Source organism: Pseudophryne corroboree, chromosome 5 (assembly GCF_028390025.1).
Source record: "Pseudophryne corroboree isolate aPseCor3 chromosome 5, aPseCor3.hap2, whole genome shotgun sequence".
Taxonomy (NCBI): Eukaryota; Metazoa; Chordata; class Amphibia; order Anura; family Myobatrachidae; genus Pseudophryne; species Pseudophryne corroboree.
Window position 1 is genome coordinate 721,247,442 of NC_086448.1, and position 22,729 is coordinate 721,270,170.

The 22,729-nt window shown below is 47.2% G+C and overlaps 1 protein-coding gene across 6 annotated transcripts in view; it reads right to left on the reverse strand.

Moving 5' to 3' along the window:
* The window catches only part of PAG1 (phosphoprotein membrane anchor with glycosphingolipid microdomains 1), a 477,890-nt gene that overhangs the window by 41,959 nt on the left and 413,202 nt on the right, over window positions 1-22,729 (reverse strand). For all 6 annotated transcript variants that reach the window (XM_063923993.1, XM_063923988.1, XM_063923987.1 and 3 more), the window contains 2 exons: window positions 17,165-17,373; window positions 3,201-3,252 (listed from right to left, as the gene is read on the reverse strand). In XM_063923993.1, the coding sequence (XP_063780063.1) occupies window positions 3,201-3,252; window positions 17,165-17,313 (201 nt within the window). In that variant the 5' untranslated portion in view covers window positions 17,314-17,373. The remainder of the gene's footprint in view (window positions 1-3,200; window positions 3,253-17,164; window positions 17,374-22,729) is intronic.

Here is a 22,729-nt window from a genome sequence, read left to right on the forward strand (position 1 = left end):
GCATTTGTGAGGAGGTATTCTCCAAGGCGCCATAAGGAGGGAGAAGACCGCACGCGTCGGGGGTTCCATTTGACCGAGAGGGCAGAATGATCGGACCATGATACTGGCAGGATAGAAGCCCTCGATACTTGCTGGAGAGTCCACTTATCCGAAATCACTAAATCGATCCTAGAAAAAGAGCCGTGTACCGGGGAGAAGAACAAATAATCCCTACAGGTAGGATTCTTAGCTCTCCAAACATCATAAAGGTCATACTCATGTAATATATTCCTAAATGCTTGGGAACTATCCCGCTGCGAGTTCGCTGTGAGAGATGGGCGGGGTAAGGATTTGTCTACCGCTGGATCAAGGACCATGTTAAAATCTCCTAGCAGTAATAGAGCACCCGATAAGTGTATCTGGAGGAGTTTAAAAAATTTCCTAAAGAAGGGTATTTGTTTGGTGTTAGGAGCGTACACCGTGGCAATGGTGACCGGTCTGTCCTCCAGTTTACCTGTCAGAATAAGGTACCTACCCTCTGGATCATTGATTTGATGAACCAGAGAGAAATCACAGGAACTAGAAAATAATATGGCCACCCCAGCCTTCTTCTTCGGGCCGTTGGACATGTAACCAATGGGGAATTTGTTATCCTTAAGAGAGGGGGGTGACAAGAACATGAAGTGAGTCTCCTGTAAGGCCACTATGTGCGCTTTACATTCGGCAAAATGGCGCAAGGCCAATCGCCGTTTATGTGGTGAATTCAGCCCTTTCACGTTTAAGGATAGAACATTAACCATAAGTCCTGTCGGTGAGCAATGCAAAAATCAGTCTACATACATAAGCTATGTAACGGGATCTACTAGCGTGTTTGTGTACTAGAACTTGGAGAGGCAGGAAAAACAGGAAAGGAAGAAGAAACAGTAAGAAAGGGAAGCAGAGCGGGCACCGCAAGGATGCCAAACAAGGTTGCCCAGCTAGGCAACACATGGGGTCGGGGCGTGGTGTAGGGAGGGGTCTCCCCCCCCACTCCTAGAACAATCAACATAGACATAGAAAGAAAAACATCAAGAAGACATACGATACACGTCTCCTCCCGGGCCGCACCAATGTTACATACACAGTGTTAATGGTAGCAAAAACGTCTCTTTTCCAGGAATCCAACAATTTCAGCCCAGCTTCCGGCGTGAGTATCGCGTGCATGACACCGTTACGTCTGACCAGCAATTTCATCGGAAACCCCCAACGATAAAGGATATCAGCTCTCTTGAGTGCTGTAGTCACCGGGTAGAACGCACGTCTCATGGCTAGGGTAGCCGCTGAGAGGTCGCCATATACTTGAATATCTCCCAAGGTCGTGGGTGGTAGATCCGGGCGCATAGCTGCCCGCAGGATTTGGTCCTTGACATGGAAATAATGCATCCTCATCAGAGTGTCTCTCGGAGCATCTTTTGGGGCATTTCTAGCCTTCGGTAGGCGATGGATGCGGTCGATAAGAAAGTCATCAATAGAGTTGGTAGGAAGAAGAGCCATGAAGAGGTCCGTTGCAAATTGGTTGAGCTCTGAGTTGGAGACTGTTTCCGGGATGCCGCGGAGCTTTATATTGTTACGGCGTGACCTGTCCTCAAGGTCACAGGTCTTCCGCCGTAGGTCCGCGACCTCTGCTTGTAGCTCTTCAAGTTGGTTAATCACCTCATTATGAGACTTCACCACCTCCTCACACTTATTCTCGAGGTGGTCCGTACGCTGACCTATAGCGTCGACTGTCTGTTGGCAGCTTTGGAGCGCTGTCTTAACTTCCACTGTAATATCATCTTTAAAGGAAGCCAGCAGCTGCCGCATAGAGCAGAGTGTGAGGGGTGCATCGTCATCCAGTTGAGAGAGTTTTGTTTGATGCACCCGGGGAGTCACGGAAACGTCATCTCTACCTTGGGAGTGTTTGGATAGGGAATCCGACACAGCGGGAGTTTTCTGACTTTGAGTAGTCGGAGACTGCTTGAAAAAAGCGACCGGGCGGGCCGGGGTCGAGTCTTTTTGGCGTTTAGGCGGCATTATCCCAGGGGATATCTCCCTCCTCAGTGATTATCGCTGACAGAAGAAATCGGGAGGAGGATACGGAGGTCTATGTCTACTTGATATGTGCGTCTAAGGCGGGGTCACAGCATGAGGAGTGGGGGAGAGATTCAGCCATCACAGCGTAGGTCACATCAGCACGGCTCGGGCCGGGATAAGTCCCCCTGCAGCGCCCAGGTTCCGCGACACGTTTTTTTTCACATATTTTTCAACTTTTGCTTGATTTACCATCCACGTACACTACAATTGGGAATATTATCCTTGCCCAAAGTGTGGCAAGCGAAGCGAGCGTATACACATTTGAACTAACTGTGGTCACATATGATGAAACATAGGAAAGGACACCCCAAAAAACGTGACCATTTCCATGTCGATAATGTATGGAAACCATATGGGGTCGACTTAATGAGTATCTAATTACTGTAGATCTTTTATACCACACCCCCTGCTATGGGTCCCAGAGGTGAAGGGCACCTGCCAATGCCGAGTCCCACACCTGTGAGACACCTGCTGCACTCTCCCACTCTACAATGAGCAGAGCTCAGTTCTCCTCTAAGCACTGCATGCACAGTGGACACAATTGTACGCTCAGATGGGGTTTGGCTTAGAGAAGTGGTGGGTGCACAAAAGTGGGAGTTTCTGGCCGGATCGGAGCTAGGTTTGGGAGGTCTGTCTTTTTTCATCCCAATTCAGCAAGTCTACATGTTGGGAAGTATGCTGCTCTGTCTTACCATCGCCTACCCCTGCAGTATTATATCTAGTTGGCTACTGTCAATAATTCCTGGTGTTCTACAGCATACCACATCTGGCTGGCATGAATTTAAGCGATTTTAAGTTCATTTGTAATATATGTGACAATGTATATTGAGGAATTCGCCTTAAATGCTTAGATTTTTGAACCACCAAATAATTACAAAACTATTTGTTACATAATAACACTATTTACTATTATTTTTGCTGCTGCTTCATCCCAGTATCTGTTACAGAACAGGTGGCTACATAATAAGTAGATCAATGGGAATTAATATATTCCTTTGCTTCATACACATACAGTAATTGGCCGATATGTGGAGCTGTGTGGGGACAATAAATATGGACATCTGATGGGAACATATAAGAGACTCAGTAAATGAAAAAGACAGACTCACCGCATTCATCAGATTTTCATGGTCACCGTTTTGATGTTTTGCCCGTTTTCCCCTATAGAAGGCAAAACATTATTTAGATACTGTATGTACGAGCCTCAATACCCCGTGGGCCCAGCGCTGCACTCATCTCTCCCACTAATGCGTCAGTCATCTATCAACACCTGCTAAATATATTTGCAACAAAAATGCCTTCGTGCAAGGGTAGACAATGTGGTGCTCCTGCTGCTGTGGAGCAACACATTCCAGCAAGGTCAGTTCTGCTGCTAGGGCATGCAAAACTGCGGCGGCAGAGCATGCTGGGATGTGTAGTTCCACAGCAGCTGTAGTGCTGGACATTGCCTACCAAATGGTAACAAATTACATCTTATTCAGTGTACACAATGTCTGATATTCCAGGTGTTACAAAAAGTAGTCTGCAAGCTGGGTATTAAGGTAATGAGGAAAGCCACCTTCAACTGAATGAAGAACTTTTTATTAGCAGAATCTGTATAGCAATGTAAAGGATAACTCTATTACAGTATGTTCTAATCACAGAGCCGCATGCAGTTATCTATCAGGGTGTTTTGTAGCTTCATAAATGGACATATTTCATCCAGGTCTGAGGCCTTACATAGCAGAGTGCTGCTGTTCCATGGTACGTAGGTATTCATGCCTACTGTATGTCCATCCAATGAAGACAATGGTTTATGCGGCAGCCTCAGGGCACTTCAATGGGTGAACTAAACTCCTCGCTATGCAATGAATAGTTATTAGGCTGGATAGTTCCTCTCCTTTTCAGTGTTCCTCATTAGGTGGCACAAGTTTTGTTTTGTTAACACTCAGTATATTTTCCTCGTAGCTGAATACACTATCAATTTTCTCTTTGTGGCTGTTACACAGCTGATCTGCATTGTGCAGTCAGGCGAGGGCTCATCTCTGATTTACCCGGCAGTTCCTGTCAATTCCGTTTAACAACAAATGGAAAGGGTGACGTGAGCTACTGCTTCCCTAACACTTTACTCATTCATTCAGGAGAGAACCTACCACTCACTTTAATAATTGACACTCGCCACCTCAGCGTTCTAAAAGCAGTTGCTATGGTAGCTGCGTGGCCAAGCTGTAATTAGAGGGAAATATGTTCTACAAGGCTACGTGCATTCACATGCAACCAGTTCAGGCACTAGCATCTGTCACACCAGGGACTGTTTATCCTTTAGCAGAATCCAAGTCTTTTATACACTTTTTCTAACAGTTCTTAGCATGTCTGACTGGAGTGATGGCTAAAAGGATGTTCCATTAACTATAGAGAGAAACAAAACTAAAAATAAGATTTTACTTACCGATAAATCTATTTCTCGTAGTCCGTAGTGGATGCTGGGGACTCCGTCAGGACCATGGGGAACAGCGGCTCCGCAGGAGACAGGGCACAAAAGTAAAAGCTTTAGGATCAGGTGGTGTGCACTGGCTCCTCCCCCTATGACCCTCCTCCAAGCCTCAGTTAGGATACTGTGCCCGGACGAGCGTACACAATAAGGAAGGATTTTGAATCCCGGGTAAGACTCCTACCAGCCACACCAATCACACTGTACAACCTGTGATCTGAACCCAGTTAACAGCATGATAACAGCGGAGCCTCTGAAAAGATGGCTCACAACAATAATAACCCGATTTTTGTAACAATAACTATGTACAAGTATTGCAGACAATCCGCACTTGGGATGGGCGCCCAGCATCCACTACGGACTACGAGAAATAGATTTATCGGTAAGTAAAATCTTATTTTCTCTGACGTCCTAGTGGATGCTGGGGACTCCGTCAGGACCATGGGGATTATACCAAAGCTCCCAAACGGGCGGGAGAGTGCGGATGACTCTGCAGCACCGAATGAGAGAACTCCAGGTCCTCTTTAGCCAGGGTATCAAATTTGTAGAATTTTACAAACGTGTTCTCCCCCGACCACGTAGCTGCTCGGCAGAGTTGTAATGCCGAGACCCCTCGGGCAGCCGCCCAGGATGAGCCCACCTACCTTGTGGAATGGGCCTTGACAGATTTAGGCTGTGGCAGGCCTGCCACAGAATGTGCAAGTTGAAATGTGCTACAAATCCAACGAGCAATCGTCTGCTTAGAATCAAGAGCACCCAGTTTGTTGGGTGCATACAGGATAACAGCGAGTCAGTTTTCCTGACTCCAGCCCGTCCTGGAAACCTATATTTTCAGGGCCCTGACAACATCTAGCAACTTGGAGTCCTCCAAGTCCCTAGTAGCCGCAGGTACCACAATAAGCTGGTTCAGGTGAAACGCTGACACCACCTTAGGAAGAAACTGGGGACGAGTCCGCAGCTCTGCCCTGTCCGAATGGACAATCAGATATGGCTTTTGTGAGACAAAGCCGCCAATTCTGACACTCGCCTGGCCGAGGCCAGGGCCAACAGCATGGTCACTTTTCATGTGAGATATTTCAAATCCACAGATTTGAGCGGTTTAAAATGTAATTTGAGGAATCCCAGAACTACGTTGAGATCCCACAGTGCCACTGGAGGCACAAAAAGGGGGTTGTATATGCAATACTCCCTTGACAAACTTCTGGACTTCAGGAACTGAAGCCAATTCTTTCTGGAAGAAAATTGACAGGGCCGAAATTTGAACCTTAATGGACCCCAATTTGAGGCCCATAGACACTCCTGTTTGCAGGAAATGCAGGAATCGACCGAGTTGAAATTTCTTCGTGGGGCCTTCCTGGCCTCACACCACGCAACATATTTTCGCCACATGTGGTGATAATGTTTTGCGGTCACCTCCTTCCTGGCTTTGACCAGGGTAGGAATGACCTCTTCCGGAATGCCTTTTTCCCTTAGGATCTGGCGTTCCACCGCCATGCCGTCAAACGCAGCCGCGGTAAGTCTTGGAACAGACCTGGTACTTGCTGAAGCAAGTCCCTTCTTAGCGGCAGAGGCCATGAGTCCTCTGTGAGCATTTCTTGAAGTTCCGGGTGCCACGTCCTTCTTGGCCAATCCGGAGCCACGAGTATAGTTCTTACTCCTCTACGTCTTATAATTCTCAGTACCTTGGTTATGAGAAGCAGAGGAGGGAACACATACACCGACTGGTACACCCACGGTGTTACCAGAACGTCCACAGATATTGCTTGAGGGTCTCTTGACCTGGCGCAATACCTGTCCAGTTTTTTGTTCAGGCGGGACGCCATCATGTCCACCTTTGGTCTTTCCCAACGGTTCACAATCATGTGGAATACTTCCCGATGAAGTCCCCACTCTCCCGGGTGGAGGTCGTGCCTGCTGAGGAAGTCTGCTTCCCAGTTGTCCACTCCCGGAATGAACACTGCTGACAGTGCTATCACATGATTTTTCGCCCAGCGAAGAATCCTTGCAGTTTCTGCCATTGCCCTCCTGCTTCTTGTGCCGCCCTGTCTGTTTACGTGGGCGACTGCCGTGATGTTGTCCCACTGGATCAATACCGGCTGACCTTGAAGCAGAGGTCTTGCTAAGCTTAGAACATTGTAAATTGCCCTTAGCTCCAGTATATTTATGTGGAGAGAAGTCTCCAGACTTGATCACACTCCCTGGAAATTTTTTCCCTGTGTGACTGCTCCCCAGCCTCTCAGGCTGGCATCCGTGGTCACCAGGACCCAGTCCTGAATGCCGAGTCTGCGGCCCTTTAGTAGATGAGCACTCTGCAGCCACCGCAGAAGAAACACCCTTGTCCTTGGAGACAGGGTTATCCGCTGATGCATCTGAAGATGCGATCCGGACCATTTTTCCAGCAGATCCCACTGAAAAGTTCTTGCGTGAAATCTACCGAATGGAATCGCTTCGTAAGAAGCCACCATTTTTCCCAGGACCCTTGTGCAATGATGCACTGACACTTTTCCTGGTTTTAGGAGGTTCCTGACTAGCTCGGATAACTCCCTGGCTTTCTTCTCCGGGAGAAACACCTTTTTCTGGACTGTGTCCAGAATCATCCCTAGGAACAGCAGACGTGTCGTCGGAAACAGCTGCGGTTTTGGAATATTTAGAATCCACCCATGCTGTCGTAGAACTACTTGAGATAGTGCTACTCCGACCTCCAACTGTTCTCTGGACCTTGCCCCTATCAGGAGATCGTCCATTTTCTTTGAAGAAGAATCATCATTTCGGCCATTACCTTGGTAAGGACCCGGGGTGCCGTGGACAATCCAACCGGCAGCGTCTGAAACTGATAGTGACAGTTCTGTACCACGAACCTGAGGTACCCTTGGTGAGAAGGGCAAATTGGGACATGGAGGTAAGCATCCCTGATGTCCCGGGACACCATATAGTCCCCTTCTTCCTGGTTCGCTATCACTGCTCTGAGTGACTCCATCTTGATTTGAACCTTTGTATGTAAGTGTTCAACTATTTCAGATTTAGAATAGGTCTCACCGAGCCGTCTGGCTTCAGTACCACAATATAGTGTGGAATAATACCCCTTTCCTTGTTGTAGGAGGGGTACTTTGATTATCACCTGCTGGGAATACAGCTTGTGAATTGTTTCCACTACTGCCTCCCTGTCGGAGGGAGACGTTGGTAAAGCAGACTTCAGGAACCTGCGAGGGGGAGACGTCTCGAATTTCCAATCTGTACCCCTGGGATACTACTTGTAGGATCCAGGGGTCCACTTGCGAGTGAGCCCACTGCGTGCTGAAACTCTTGAGACGACCCCCCCCACCGCACCTGAGTCCGCTTGTACGGCCCCAGCGTCATGCTGAGGACTTGGCAGAAGTGGTGGAGGGCTTCTGTTTCTGGGAATGGGCTGCCTGCTGCAGTCTTCTTCCCTTTCCTCTATCCCATGGCAGATATGACTGGCGTTTTGCCCGCTTGCCCTTATGGGGACGAAAGGACTGAGGCCGAAAAGACGTTGTCTTTTTCTCCTTTATACGGCAATACTTCCATGTGCCGTTTGGAATCTGCATCACCTGACCACTGTCGCATCCATAAACAACTTCTGGCAGATATGGACATCGCACTTACTCTTGATGCCAGAGTGCAAATATCCCTCTGTGCATCTCGCATATATAGAAATGCATCCTTTAAATGCTCTATAGTCAATAAAATACTGTCCCTGTCAAGGGTATCAATATTTTCAGTCAGGGAATCCGACCAAGCCACCCCAGCGCTGCACATCCAGGCTGAGGCGATCGCTGGTCGCAGTATAACACCAGTATGTGTGTATATACTTTTTAGGATATTTTCCAGCCTCCTATCAGCTGGCTCCTTGAGGGCGGCCCTATCTGGAGACGGTACCGCCACTTGTTTTGATAAGCGTGTGAGTGCCTTATCCACCCCAAGGGGTGTTTCCCAACGCGCCCTAACTTCTGGCGGGAAAGGGTATACCGCCAATAATTTTCTATCGGGGGAAACCCACGCATCATCACACACTTCATTTAATTTATCTGATTCAGGAAAAACTACAGGTAGTTTTTTCACACTCCACATAATACCCTTTTTTGTGGTACTTGTAGTATCAGAAATATGTAACACCTCCTTCATTGCCCTTAACAAGTAACGTGTGGCCCTAAAGGAAAATACGTTTGTTTCTTCACCGTCGACACTGGAGTCAGTGTCCGTGTCTGTGTCTGTGTCGACCGACTGAGGTAAAAGGACGTTTTAACGCCCCTGACGGTGTTTGAGACGTCTGGACAGGTACTAATTGGTTTGCCGGCCGTCTCATGTCGTCAACCGACCTTGCAGCGTGTTGACATTATCACGTAATTCCTTAAATAAGCCATCCATTCCGGTGTCGACTCCCTAGAGAGTGACATCACCATTACAGGCAATTGCTCCGCCTCCTCACCAACATCGTCCTCATACATGTCGACACACACGTACCGACACACAGCACACACACAGGGAATGCTCTGATAGAGGACAGGACCCCACTAGCCCTTTGGGGAGACAGAGGGAGAGTTTGCCAGCACACACCAAAAACGCTATAATTATACAGGGACAACCTTTATATAAGTGTTTTTCCCTTATAGCATTTTAATATATATAGTCATATTGCCAAATAAGTGCCCCCCCTCTCTGTTTTAACCCTGTTTCTGTAGTGCAGTGCAGGGGAGAGCCTGGGAGCCTTCCCACCAGCATTTCTGTGAGGGAAAATGGCGCTGTGTGCTGAGGAGAATAGGCCCCGCCCCCTTTTCGGCGGGCTTCTTCTCCCGTTTTTCTGAGACCTGGCAGGGGTTAAATACATCCATATAGCCCCCAGGGGCTATATGTTATGTATTTTTAGCCAGAATAAGGTACTATCATTGCTGCCCAGGGCGCCCCCCCCAGCGCCCTGCACCCTCAGTGACCGCTGCTATGAAGTGTGCTGACAACAATGGCGCACAGCTGCAGTGCTGTGCGCTACCTTATGAAGACTGAAAAGTCTTCTGCCGCCGGTTTCTGGACCTCTTCACTTTTCGGCATCTGCAAGGGGGTCGGCGGCGCGGCTCCGGGACGAACCCCAGGGTGAGACCTGTGTTCCGACTCCCTCTGGAGCTAATGGTGTCCAGTAGCCTAAGAAGCCAATCCATCCTGCACGCAGGTGAGTTCACTTCTCTCCCCTAAGTCCCTCGATGCAGTGAGCCTGTTGCCAGCAGGACTCACTGAAAATAAAAAACCTAACAAAACTTTTACTCTAAGCAGCTCTTTAGGAGAGCCACCTAGATTGCACCCTTCTCGGCCGGGCACAAAAATCTAACTGAGGCTTGGAGGAGGGTCATAGGGGGAGGAGCCAGTGCACACCACCTGATCCTAAAGCTTTTACTTTTGTGCCCTGTCTCCTGCGGAGCCGCTGTTCCCCATGGTCCTGACGGAGTCCCCAGCATCCACTAGGACGTCAGAGAAATACTATATTATACAGTATCTTGTATTCCCCACATGCCAATAATTAAAGATCTAGGGAAAAAAGTAAAGTTAAGGAGTGAAATCCAGCACTGGGGGCAGGGGCTGATGTGAATGGCCAAATATTCTCCATAAAGCGCTACAGAATATGTGTGCGCTATATAAATAACTGGTAATAAAAAATAATAATAAATACTGTAAACTGGTAAACTATCAGAGCCATCGGCATTGCAGGTATATTAAAAACACAAACATGTTTATTAAAGTTTATATAGGTGGTTTTGAGGTCACAGGTCTTTTAGGCTTCTCCAATGCCCTCACTGGCAGTATACAAAAGTGAATTTGATGATGTTTGGAAAAACGCATGCAAATGAAATGTACTAAAATGCTTGTAATAACGCCAGTGGCTATGGGCTAATTAACAACAATAGGTTTTATTCTGAGTTGGTGAGCAAAGCAAAAAGAGCAAGTTACTTTTTTTTTTTATCTTGAACAAACCATCCTCGAATGCAAGGGGAGCAAACACATTTATTTTTTTGCATGCAGGATAAATACTGGCTGCTTCTGCATGTAGCCCAGAAATGCTGGACAGCTTCATTTTTGCACAGCAGCCGAGATTTGAGCTAGGATACGCACTCCCAGAAATAGACGTTATGGTAAGAACTTCCCGTTGATAACGTGATTTCTCTGATGTCCACCGGTATCCACAGGATAACATTGGGATATGTCGGAGCGACAGCGGAAATGGCACCAAACGGTCACAAGCTTTCTGGCCTCCCAGGATGCATCGGGGCTTCACCAGATAATCCCGCCCACTGACTCAGTCAAATCAGTTCTTTCCACAGCAATTAGGCTGGAGCATCAGGTAGAAACCTATTCAGGCGATAAGAACACACATGCGCACCCTTCCATGCAAGAGGGAAAAGGTTTAGTGATTGTAAAGATCCTCAAATCAGGTGCGTCAGGGTGGGACCCCTGTGGATACCTGTGGACATAAGAGAAATCACGTTATCAACGGTAAGTTCTTACCATAACGTCTATTTCTCTGGCTGGGTCCACAGGTTATCCACAGGATAACATTGGGATTCCCAAAGCCATTTTTAGTGGTGGGGATGCTCCTTTTGCCAGAATTCTGCGTCATGAGAGGCAAAAGTATCCAAGGCATAATGTCTAATGAATGTGTTTATGGAAGACCATGTGGCTGCCTTACAAATCTGTTCTGCTGAAGCACCATGTTGTGCTGCCCATGAAGGAGCTATCTTATGTGTAGAGTGAGCAGAGACATTAGCCGGAGTAGGGAGATCTGCATGAGAATAAGCTTCTGATATTACCATTCGGAGCCATCTCGCCAGCGTCGGTTTACTAGCAGGCCAGCCTCTTCTATGAAATCCGTAGAGGATGAAGAGAGAATCTGTTTTTCTGATGGCACTAGTACGATCTATGTAGATTCTTAATGCTCGGACTACGTCCAGCGATGCTTCTCCCGCAGACAGTCCCGATACCTGAAAAGCTGGGACTACAATCTCTTCATTAAGGTGAAACTTTGAAACCACCTTCGGAAGATAACCAGATCTAGTTCTGAGAACTGTTTTATCTGGAAAAAACTTAGGAAAGGAGACTTACACGACAGCGCTCCTAAATCTGATACTCTTCTAGCTGAGGCCATTGTCAGTAGAAAGAGTACTTTAGCCGTTAACCATTTAAGATCTGTTCTCTTAAGTGGTTCAAACGGAGATCCCTGGAGGAATTTAAGAACTAGATTTAAATCCCAGGGAGCTGCAGGAGGAATAAATGGAGGTTGAATGTGTACAACTCCCTGAAAGAAAGTACTCACATCCTGTAAATCAGCAATCTTTCGCTGAAACCATACAGTTAACGCTGATACTTGAACTCTCAAGGAAGCTACTTTCAAACCCTTATCCAATCCTGCTTGAAGGAAATCCAAAATCCTGGATACTTTAAAAGATCTTGGATTCAAACCTTTTTCACTACACCAATGAATATAGGCTTGCCATATTCAATGAAAAACACGAGCTGAAGAAGGCTTTCTTGCTCTAAGCATAGTTTGGATTACTTGTTTTGAAAATCCTCTAGCTTCTAAGGGGTGTGGTTCATCAAATCGACAGTGTCTAGGTCGACAATGTTTAGGTCGACCACTATAGGTCGACAGTCACTAGGTCGACATGGATGGAAGGTCGACAGGGTTTCTAGGTCGACAGGTCTAAAGGTCGACATGAGGATTTATTTATTTTTTGGTGTCATTTTCTTCGTAGAGTGACCAGGATCCCAAATTAGTGCACCACGTCCCCTCGCATGGCTCGCTTCGCTCGCCATGCTTCGGGCATGGTGCCTTCGCTCCGCTGCCGCTTCGCTCGACACACTTTACCGTTCCAATCGTAGTCCACGTAGATCGTTAAGTATGAAAAAATTCAAAAAAAGAAAAAAAAATGTGAAAAACTCATGTCGACCTTTAGACCTGTCGACCTAGAAACCCTGTCGACCTTCCATCCATGTCGACCTAGTGACTGTCGACCTATAGTGGTCGACCTAAACATTGTCGACCTAGACACTGTCGATCTTCAGACCGGATCCCCTTCTAAGATAGAGGTTTCAACAGCCACTCCGTCAAAGACAGACGATCCAGATGGCTGTGACAACAAGGACCCTGCATTAGCAGATCTGGACGTTGAGGGAGCAGTATCGGTGCTTCCACGGACATTCTCAGTAGATCTGTGTACCAATGCCTTCTTGGCCAAGCTGAAGCTTTTAGAATTATTGCTCCCTTTGCTTGCTTTATTTTTCTCACTACTCTGGGTAACAGAGATATTGGAGGGAACAGATATGCCAGATGAAATTTCCATTTTGTGCGTCTACAAGGACCGCTCCGGGATCCTTTGTTCTTGATCCGTACCTCGGAACTTTGTTGTTTAGACGAGACGCCATGAGGTCCATCTCCGGTAGACCCCATCTGTTCACTATTGTCTGAAACACTTCTGGGTGTAATGCCCATTCGGTTTCCTGAATGGTGTGTCGACTGAGAAAATCCGCTTCCCAGTTCAGTACACCTGGGACAAACACTGCTGACAATGCTGGAAGATGGAGTTCTGCCCATCTTAGTATGGGAGTTACTTCCTCCATCAATCTTTTGCTGTGAGTTCCTCCCTGATGAATGAGGTACGCTACTGCTGTTGCATTGTCTGAGCAAATCTGGACCGGTCTTCCTTGCAGACTGTCCTTTTTCTGAACTAGAGCCATATAAATGGCCCTTATTTCCAACAGATTTATTGGCAGGCGACTTTCCCTTATGGACCATTTTCCCTGGAACCAAAGGCTTTTGAGTACCGCTCCCCAGCCTTGAAGACTGGCATCTGTTGTCAGGACTTGCCATTCTTTTATCCAAAAGGGTCTCCCCTTGTTTAAATGGTCTGTCTGTAGCCACCATGCTAGAGACCTTTTTACGTTTACCGGAAACTTTATCATCTGCTTCTTTATTGTTTGATGATTTCCGTTCCATTTGGTCAGAATAAGGTGCTGTAATGGTCTGGAGTGGAATTGCGCATATTCCACCATGTCGAAGGTTGATACCATCAGACCCAACAGTCGCATTGCTGCATAGACTGACCTTGTCTGAGTGTGCAACACTTCCTGAGTCATGACCTGCACCTTGACTATCTCTTTCTCTGGTAACAAAAACTCTCTGTAGACCTGAATCCAATATGGCCCCCCAAATGAACCATCCGCTGTGACGGATTCAGAGACGACTTTTCTCAATTTATGAGCCACCCGTGTCTCTGTAAACAAACTACTGTCTGTTGAAGATGGCTCAAAAGTAACTCTTGCGAATGTGCTAGGAATAACAGGTCGTCGAGGTATGGAAATATTCTTATCCCCTGCTTGCGGAGATAAGCTGCCATAACCACCATAATTTTGGTAAACACCCTGGGTGCTGTACTGGGACAATCACACCCGACTGAAGCCATTTCTGGACTGCTTCTTGCAGGGCATTGGCCTTCGACTCTATACGAGAAGGGCTGGTGCACAAAAATCTTTGAGGAGGTTGCCTCCTGAATGGGAACCCATACCCGATAGATACCACCTTCTGCACCCAAGCATCTGTCGTCGACTGTTGCCATATGTGTGCAAAATGAAGGAGTCGGCCCCCAACCCTGGAATCCTCCAGGCGGAGGCCCGTCTCTTCAGGCTGAGGGTTCCTGTTCAGGCTTGGAAGCTGGCTTTCTATTAGCCCATTGCTTCTTACCCCTGGCTGATCTATTGAACTGGGGTTGCTTAGACTCCTCTTTAGCTTTCGCTTTGCCTTGCCATTGAAATGACCAAAACTTTGAACCCCTAGTCTTAGGGTTATAACTAGCCGGAAATCTGACCATTTTGGACTCAGCTTCCGATTCTAGAATATCGGACAATTGTTTTCCAAACAATACATTACCAATGAAAGGCAATGCTTCCAATTCTTTCTTGGATTCAGCATCTGCTTTCCAAGTGCGTAGTCAAACTGCTCTACGAGTGGCTACTGTCAAGGCTGATGCTTTAGAAGCCATCGTACCCATATCAATTGCTACTTCTTCCAAATATTGGGCAGCTTGTCTTAAACGGCTTAAATGATACTCTTGCTCCCTATTAGGAGGAGAGAGGCCATTCTCTAGTTCCTCTATCCATTCGCCCATTGCCTTTGCTATCCAGGCCGAAGCCATAGCAGGTCTTACCACTGCTCCTGAGAGAGAAAATATATTTTTCAAGAAGCTATCTACCCTTCTGTCTGTGACATCGTTTAGTGAGGTAGATGACAGTGGTAAAGCAGATTTATGCACAAGTCGCAGTACATGTGCATCTATTTTCGGAGGAACTTCTCTTTTCGAACAATCCGCAGCTGGAAATGGATAATAAGAATCCCATTTTTTCGGAATCTTATACTTTTTACTGGGCGTCGCCCAAGATTCTTCCATCATTTCCGTCAGATCATCTGACACTGGGAATTCAGTTTTAACTGTCCTTGTTCATTAAAACACAGGTGCTTTAGATTTTGACACTGTTTTGGCTGATTCCTCCAAAGAGAGAACAGCCTTTATAGCATCAATGAGTTCATCATCTCGTGTAGTCTGCAACATAGACTTATCTGTCTTAGTCTTACCTGTACCTTGGTTACTTGTAGAGACTACTGGAACCAAACCGTAGGAAGGGAGCTGCATATGTGGGTTAATAGTGTAACCTATTCCCTGGGGTGGTGCTGCCGGAGTTAATCTGTCCGCTATTGAAGACAAAGTCTGTGCGAGCATACTCGCTGGTTGTTGAACCAATTCCTGTTTTTTACTTTGCTGAAAAGCAAAACATTTCGCACATAGCCCCTCATACGTGACCAACTGGCCTATACCAATTAACCCTGTTTTACAAGATAAACATGTTAGGGATGTAGGAGTGCCTGATAAATTCTCCTCGTCACTTTTGCCGCTCACAGACATGGTAATATTCTGTTTATGACTACACAATTTGTGACTGAAAATCACCTATATATAGATATATAGAAGTGAGATCAATCTGACCACAACCGTGCACCTGAATTGAGGTTCAGAACAGGACTGACAACACAAAAAAGTCAGCACCCATACTAGCAGTCAGTCACATGTTAAAACATTAAACATTGTCATATGAGAATACAATCACCATCATAATAACTTACAAGTAAGTAGGAAAATTGTATTTCTGTTTTTTACAGTTTTCTTTCAAACATAACATGCAGAAACAACAGTAATATACAGATCTCATATGCAATATGTACTAAAATTAACAATTCATACTAACAAATAGAGAGAATTTTTAGTACTGTATAGCCCTTCCTCCTTAGAGCGGAATACAGGGAGACTCACCACACTTCCATATCCATCCAATACGCTCGCAAGACGCTGAGTGGATTCAGACGCTACTGGTGTACACTGCCGTTCTGATAACTGATGAAAGACACGGACGCTCACCAACGGACACGGACGCTCAGTGAATGCCACATGTATGCAGACGCTAAGGCTTGCGACTCGGTCCGGCAATCTAGTGTACACAACCGCAGCGTCCAAGCTGCGACCGAGTACCCTTGTGGTAGCGTCTGAGACGGAAGTGAGGTCATTCAGTTCATGGACGGGAGACGCGCGGAAACTGGTAATGAACTTCGGGGAGGGGCGGCCAGGAGAGCGTCTGATTCCCCCGTTGACTTAAACTTTAAGGATCGCGGCCTCAACCTAGTCCTGTTGTCTATGATCCCTAAAGCATAGCGCTGTCGCACCTGAGAGTGTTCGGCGCATCAACAAACTGTTTGTAGTCTCCACCAAAAGCAGTGTAGCAGTGTCCGGAACCCCTAGTAAGAGGAAATCCATAGACTTACCTTCTCCCCATGCTCCGGCCACAGCCTGGTTACGTCTGCTGGACCTGCTAGAACATCAGACACAGACGCCCGTCGAGACAGCACTGTACCGCAAAGGTAAGCGTTGTTGCGACCCGGTGGGGAGTTGTTGGAGCGACTCTTTCTAATATGCATTTAAGACGCTGTTAAGAAAAGTCACTCAAAAAAACATAGTAAGATTATAAAAATAACATAATAAAAGCTTCAGGCTGCTATAACAGCAGCCCTGTGACCATGGCCGGCTCCTTGCCACACCAAACAAAAAACTGATTTGACTGAGTCAGTGGGCAGGATTATATGGTGAAGCCCCGATACATCCTGGGAAGCCAGAAAGCTCGTGACCGTTTGGTGCCATTTCCGCTGTCGCTCCGGCATATCCCAATGTTATCCTGTGGATAACCTGTGGACCCAGCCAGAGAATACGCCTTTGCCCCCACCTGCAGTTCAACATGGTTTTACCAAGTTACTTGCTCTTGTTTTCACTCAGTTATATATATTGTTCTAGTTTAAAAAAGTTTTGGTGTATGTGTCAATTGCAGTGGTTAATAACACTGGTAAAGAACTGGTAGCCTGGCGATGTGTGTACAACCACTCTGAAGGCTCCATCACCACCTACACAGTGGAGCCCTGTTTAAGCTTTCAGGTCCTCCTAGTCATTACAAATTTCAATCTGTTACAGTGCTCTGTGGTTTAACACCACAAATGTGAATTGATCTTACCTGTCACAGCTGGAGCAGAGGAAGATGAGGATTGTAATAAAGAGGAAGGTGGACACGGCAGCTAGACCTCCCCATGCTATGACCAGCGTTTGCTCACTGCTGAGGCCCCAGCTTTGGGCTCCAACGATATTCTGCAAGACTGGAGCCATTCTCAGCAGCTACGGGAGCGTGCAGAGTGCGGCCTCATTTGTATGAAGAGAGATTTCTTCCTGCAAAACACAAATTGCAGCACATAAAACACAGATCTGCGGCAGGATACAGTTCTGTAACAAATCAAAACATTGCACAGCGTCGTCATGCACTTCTTTTTATAAATATAAGTCTCTGTCAGCTTTAGGACATCTCCGTTGAAAATGAATTTCATAACTAAAAGTTCCCCTCCTCAAATCTAGTAGAGCTGTGGATGAGCTGTGGCTAAATTGAAACCCACTATGGTGATTGCTTGCATAATACACCGAGAACAGGCACAAGCAGGAAGATTATGCCCAGAACTGCGGGGTCCACGATTCAGCTTGTAAGCTGGCCAGGTGCAAATGTCAGTCAAAAATTAGCTGAGAACTTCAAATCAAGGTATATGAATATTTACAACAAAAATATGACATCAAAATCCTATGCCAGAGGTTCTCAAACTGTGTGCCGTGGCACCTCAGACACTTGCAGGAGTGCCTTGGATTGGTGGTCAGAGGACCAATTCAATTTATTTATGGACAATGTAATAGGAAAAACCAGTGCTGGTGGCTGCCAATCATAAACTATGTAGACAAACAAAAGCAAATCTTGTGACATATAAACACAACTTACTTAATTTAATATCTATTAAAAAAAATTCTCAATAAGAAACTTTTGGCCTAGGGGTGCTGGGAACATTTTTGTGATACTCTAGGATGCCATGATTCAAAAACGTTTGGGAACCACTGTCCTATGTACCATACATCCAGACCCTATGTAGTGCAAAGTGTTGTAATATATAGCGCAGGATAAAGATTAAAGTTTTGAGATTGTGTATGTGTGTGTCAGAGACATGCCTGGCGGGATGTACTAAAGCAAAAATGCGGTAAAACCCCCGAAAACGGGGGTTTTACCGCATTTTCATATTTACTAACACCCTACCGCCGCGTTTTCGGCGTCCAGGGTATCGCCATCACCCTATAGAAGCCTATGGGCTTCTTTTCGCCGACCGCCTCAACCCGCCGACACCTCCCCCCCTCCCCCCCAGCTTACCTTCCTCCAGGCTGCCCTGGACCCGGAAGGTAATCTCCTCCTCCCCCTAGCAACGCAGCCGGACGTCCTTCCGGCTGCAGGGGGGAGGAGGAGGCGCCGGGGGCAGCCTGCTGCTGCTTCCCGGCATCTAGCCTGTGTGGGGACCCCTGGGAGGTGACGGAGACCCCCCCGCAGACCACCTAACAGGTATCGCGGGGGGCCTCCGTCACTGCATCACGATGTTGCTCGCATATGTTAGTACATATGCAGTCAACATCGCTGCGGTAACCGGCGAGGGGTGGCGATGTATGTTAATACATCCCGCCCGCGGTGAGGTAAATGGCGCATGAGGCACTGGCTAGCACCAGAGCCAGATTAACAGGGACATGTACTAAGCAGTGATAAGAGTGGAGAAGTGAGCCAGTGGAGAAGTTGCCCATGGCAATGAATCAGCATTGACATCACATTTATAATTTGCATGCTATAAAAGTATACAGAACAGCTGATTGGTTGCCATGGGCAACTTCTCCACTTTTATCACTGCTTAGTACATGTTCTCCTTAGACGCAATATTTGAGCCAAAGGATTCATGTGGGCATTATACACAGGTGTAGCAGGATAAACTCCTGGAATTTGGTGAGTTTTGATCAGAGATGTGCGGAAAAGATACACAGGTGAGGCACCTGCCACAATACTGCGTGCACATTCCAATATGATGTAGAATAACATGACCACCAGGTGGCACTGTGGAGTCATGTTCAGAGATGGTATTTAGGGACATTTTCTATTGGTGTAATATGCCTATTTCTCTTACGTCCTAGAGGATGCTGGGGACTCCGTAAGGACCATGGGGATAGACGGGCTCCGCAGGAGACATGGGCACTTTAAGAAAGACTTTAGATCTGGTGTGCACTGGCTCCTCCCTCTATGCCCCTCCTCCAGACCTCAGTTTGATACTGTGCCCAGTGGAGACTGGGTGCTTTTCAGAGAGCTCTCCTGAGCTTTCTGACAGAAAGTATATTTGTTAGGTTTTTTTATTTTCAGGGAGCCTGCTGGCAACAGACTCCCTGCATCGAGGGACTGAGGGGAGAGAAGCAGACCTACTTCTGTGAGTTTCAAGGCTCTGCTTCTTAGGCTACTGGACACCATTAGCTCCAGAGGGAGTCAGAACACAGGTCTCACCCTGGAGTTCGTCCCGGAGCCGCGCCGCCGTCCTCCTCACAGAGCCGGAAGATAGAAGCCGGGTGAGTATGAGAAGAAAAGAAGACTTCAGAGGCGGCAGAAGACTTCATGATCTTCACTGAGGTAACGCACAGCAGTGCAGCTGTGCGCCATTGCTCCCACACACCTCACACACGGCAGTCACTGTAAGGGTGCATGGCGCAGGGGGGGAGCCCTGGGCAGCAATATAAACCTCATTTCTGGCATAAAGAGATATATATACAGCTAGGCACTGTATATATAAAGAGCCCCCGCCAGTTTTTATTATATTTAAGCGGGACAGAAGCCCGCCGCCGAGGGGGCGGCGCTTCTCCCTCAGCACTCACCAGCGCCATTTTCTTCACAGCACAGATGAGAGGAAGCTCCCCGGACTCTCCCCTGCTTATCCACGGTGAAAGGGGGTTTCAGAGAAGAGGGGGAGGGGGGGCACATAATTGGCAGCAAATAATAGTATTACAGCGCTACTGGGTAAACACATTGTGTTTTTTTCCTGGGGTATTAGCGCTGGGTGTGTGCTGGCATACTCTCTCTCTCTCTGTCTCTCCAAAGGGCCTTGTGGGGGAACTGTCTTCAGATAAGAGGATTCCCTGAGTGTGTGGTGTGTCGGTACGTGTGTGTCGACATGTCTGAGGTAAAAGGCTCTTCTAAGGAGGAGATGGAGCAAATGTGTGTGTGTGGTGTCTCCGTCGACAACGCCGACACCTGACTGGATATGTGGAATTAAGTGCTGAGGTAAATTTATTGCACAAAAGATTAGAGAACAGACAGGGAATCTACCCATGTCTGTCCCTATGTCGCAGGGACCTTCAGAGTCTCAAAACGCCCACTATCCAAAATAATAGACACTGATACCGACACGGAGTCTGATTTCAGTGTCGACTACGATGATGCAAAGTTACAGCCAAAACTGGCAGAAAAGTATTCAATATATGATTATTGTAATAAAAGATGTTTTGCATATCACTGATGACCCATCTGTCCCTGACACGAGGGTACACATGTTTAAGGGGAAGAAAGCTGAGATAACATTTCCCCCCTCTCATGAACCAAATGAATTGTGTGAAAAAGAGCGTGAATCTCCAGACAAGAAACTGCAGCTTCCCAAAAGAATTCTCATGGCGTACCCTTTCCCTGCTAGGGCCAGGATACGATGGGAATCCTCCCCTAGGGTGGACAAGGCGTTGACACGTTTACCCAAAAGGTAGCGCTGACATACCAAGATACAGCTACCCTCAGGGATCCTGCAGATAGCATGCAGAAAAGTACTTTTAAGTCCATTTACACACATTCTGGTACACTTCTCAGACCGGTGATTGTGTCGGCAGGGGTTTATAGCGCTGTAGCAGCGTGGACAGATACCTTATCAGCGGAGATTGAAACCCTAGATAAGGATACCATGTTATTGACCCTAGGATATATATAAAAGATGCTGTCTTATATATAAGACATGCTCAAAGAGACATTGGTCTACTGGGTTCTAGAGTCAACGCTATGTCGATTTCTGCTAGACGTGTCCTGTGGAACATGCAATGGACAGGTGATGCCGACTAAAAGAGGAGGTTTTACCTTACAAGGGTGAGGAATTGTGTGGAGAATGGCTCTCGGACCTGGTCTCCACAGCTATAGCTATAGCTGGTAAATCTGATCTTTTGCCTTATATTCCCTCACAGCCTAAGAAAGCACGACATTATCAAATGCAGTCCTTTCGGTCGCAGAAAAACAAGAAAGTACGAGGAGCGTCCTTTCTTACCAGAGGTAAGGGCGCAGGGCACAGCTAGTTCCCAGGAACATAAGTCCTCCCCGGCCTCTACTAAATCCACCGCATGACGCTGGGGCTCCGCTAAGGGAGTCCGCCCCAGTGGGAGCACGTCTTCGACTCTTCAGCCACATCTGAGTTCACTCAGAGGTGGATCCCTGGGCAATAGAAATTGTTTCTCAGGGTTACAAGCTGGAATTCGAAGAGGTGCCTCCTCGCCGGGTTTCCTTATCGGCCCTACCGGCTTCTCCCCCAGAAAGGGAGATAATATTAAATACAATTCACACATTGTATCTCCAACAGGTGGTGCTCAAGGTTCCCCTCCTTCAACAAGGAAGGGGATATTACTCAACCTTGGCTGTAGTCCCGAAACCGGACGGTTCGGTCAGACCTATTTTAAAATTAAAATCTCTGAACCTATACTTGAAAAGGTTCAAATTCAAGGTGGAATCGCTCAGAGCGATCATCGCCAGCCTGGAAGGGGGGGATTTTATAATGTATCTAGACATAAAGGCTGCATACCTTCATGTTCCCATTAATCCACCCCATCAGGCGTACCTGTAGAATTATGGTACAGTATTGTCATTACCAATTTCAGGGTAATTGGCGGAAATGATGGTGCTCCTACGTAAGCAAGGAGTCACAATTATCCCATACTTGGACGATCTCCTAATAAGGGCGAGATCAAAAGAGCAGTTGTTGAACAGCGTGTCACTTTCGCTGAAGGTGTCACAGCAACTCGGCTGGATTCTCAATATCCCGAAGTCACAGTTGGTTCCTATGACTCGTCTGCCCTTCTTGGGTATGATTCTGAATACGGACCAGAAATGGGTTTATCTTCCGATAGAGAAGGCCCAGGAACTAATGACTCTGGTAAAAAAAACCTATTAAAGCCAAAACAGGTGTCAGTGCATCACTGCACTCGGGTCCTGGGAAAGATGGTGGCATCTTACGGGGCCATTCCCTTCGGCAGGTTCCATGCGAGGACTTTCCAATGGGATCTACGGAACAAGTGGTCCGGATCACATCTACAGATGCATCAGTTAATCACCCTGTCCCCTAGGGCCAGGGTGTCTCTCCTATGGTGGCTGCAGAGTGCTCACCTTCTGCAGGGTCGCAGGTTCGCCATCCCGGACTGGATTCTGGTAGCCACGGACGCGAGCCTCCGAGGTGGGGGAGCAGTCACACAGGGAAAAAACTTCCAAGGTCTTTGGGTCAAGTCAAAAAACTTGTATTCAAATCAACATCCTGGAGCTGAGGGCCATATAAAACGCCCTTTGGCAAGCGGAAACATTGCTTCTCGGCCTACCGGTTCTGATCCAGTCAGACAACATCACCGCAGTGGCTCATGTAAACCGCCAAGGCGGCACAAAGAGCAGAGTCGAAAT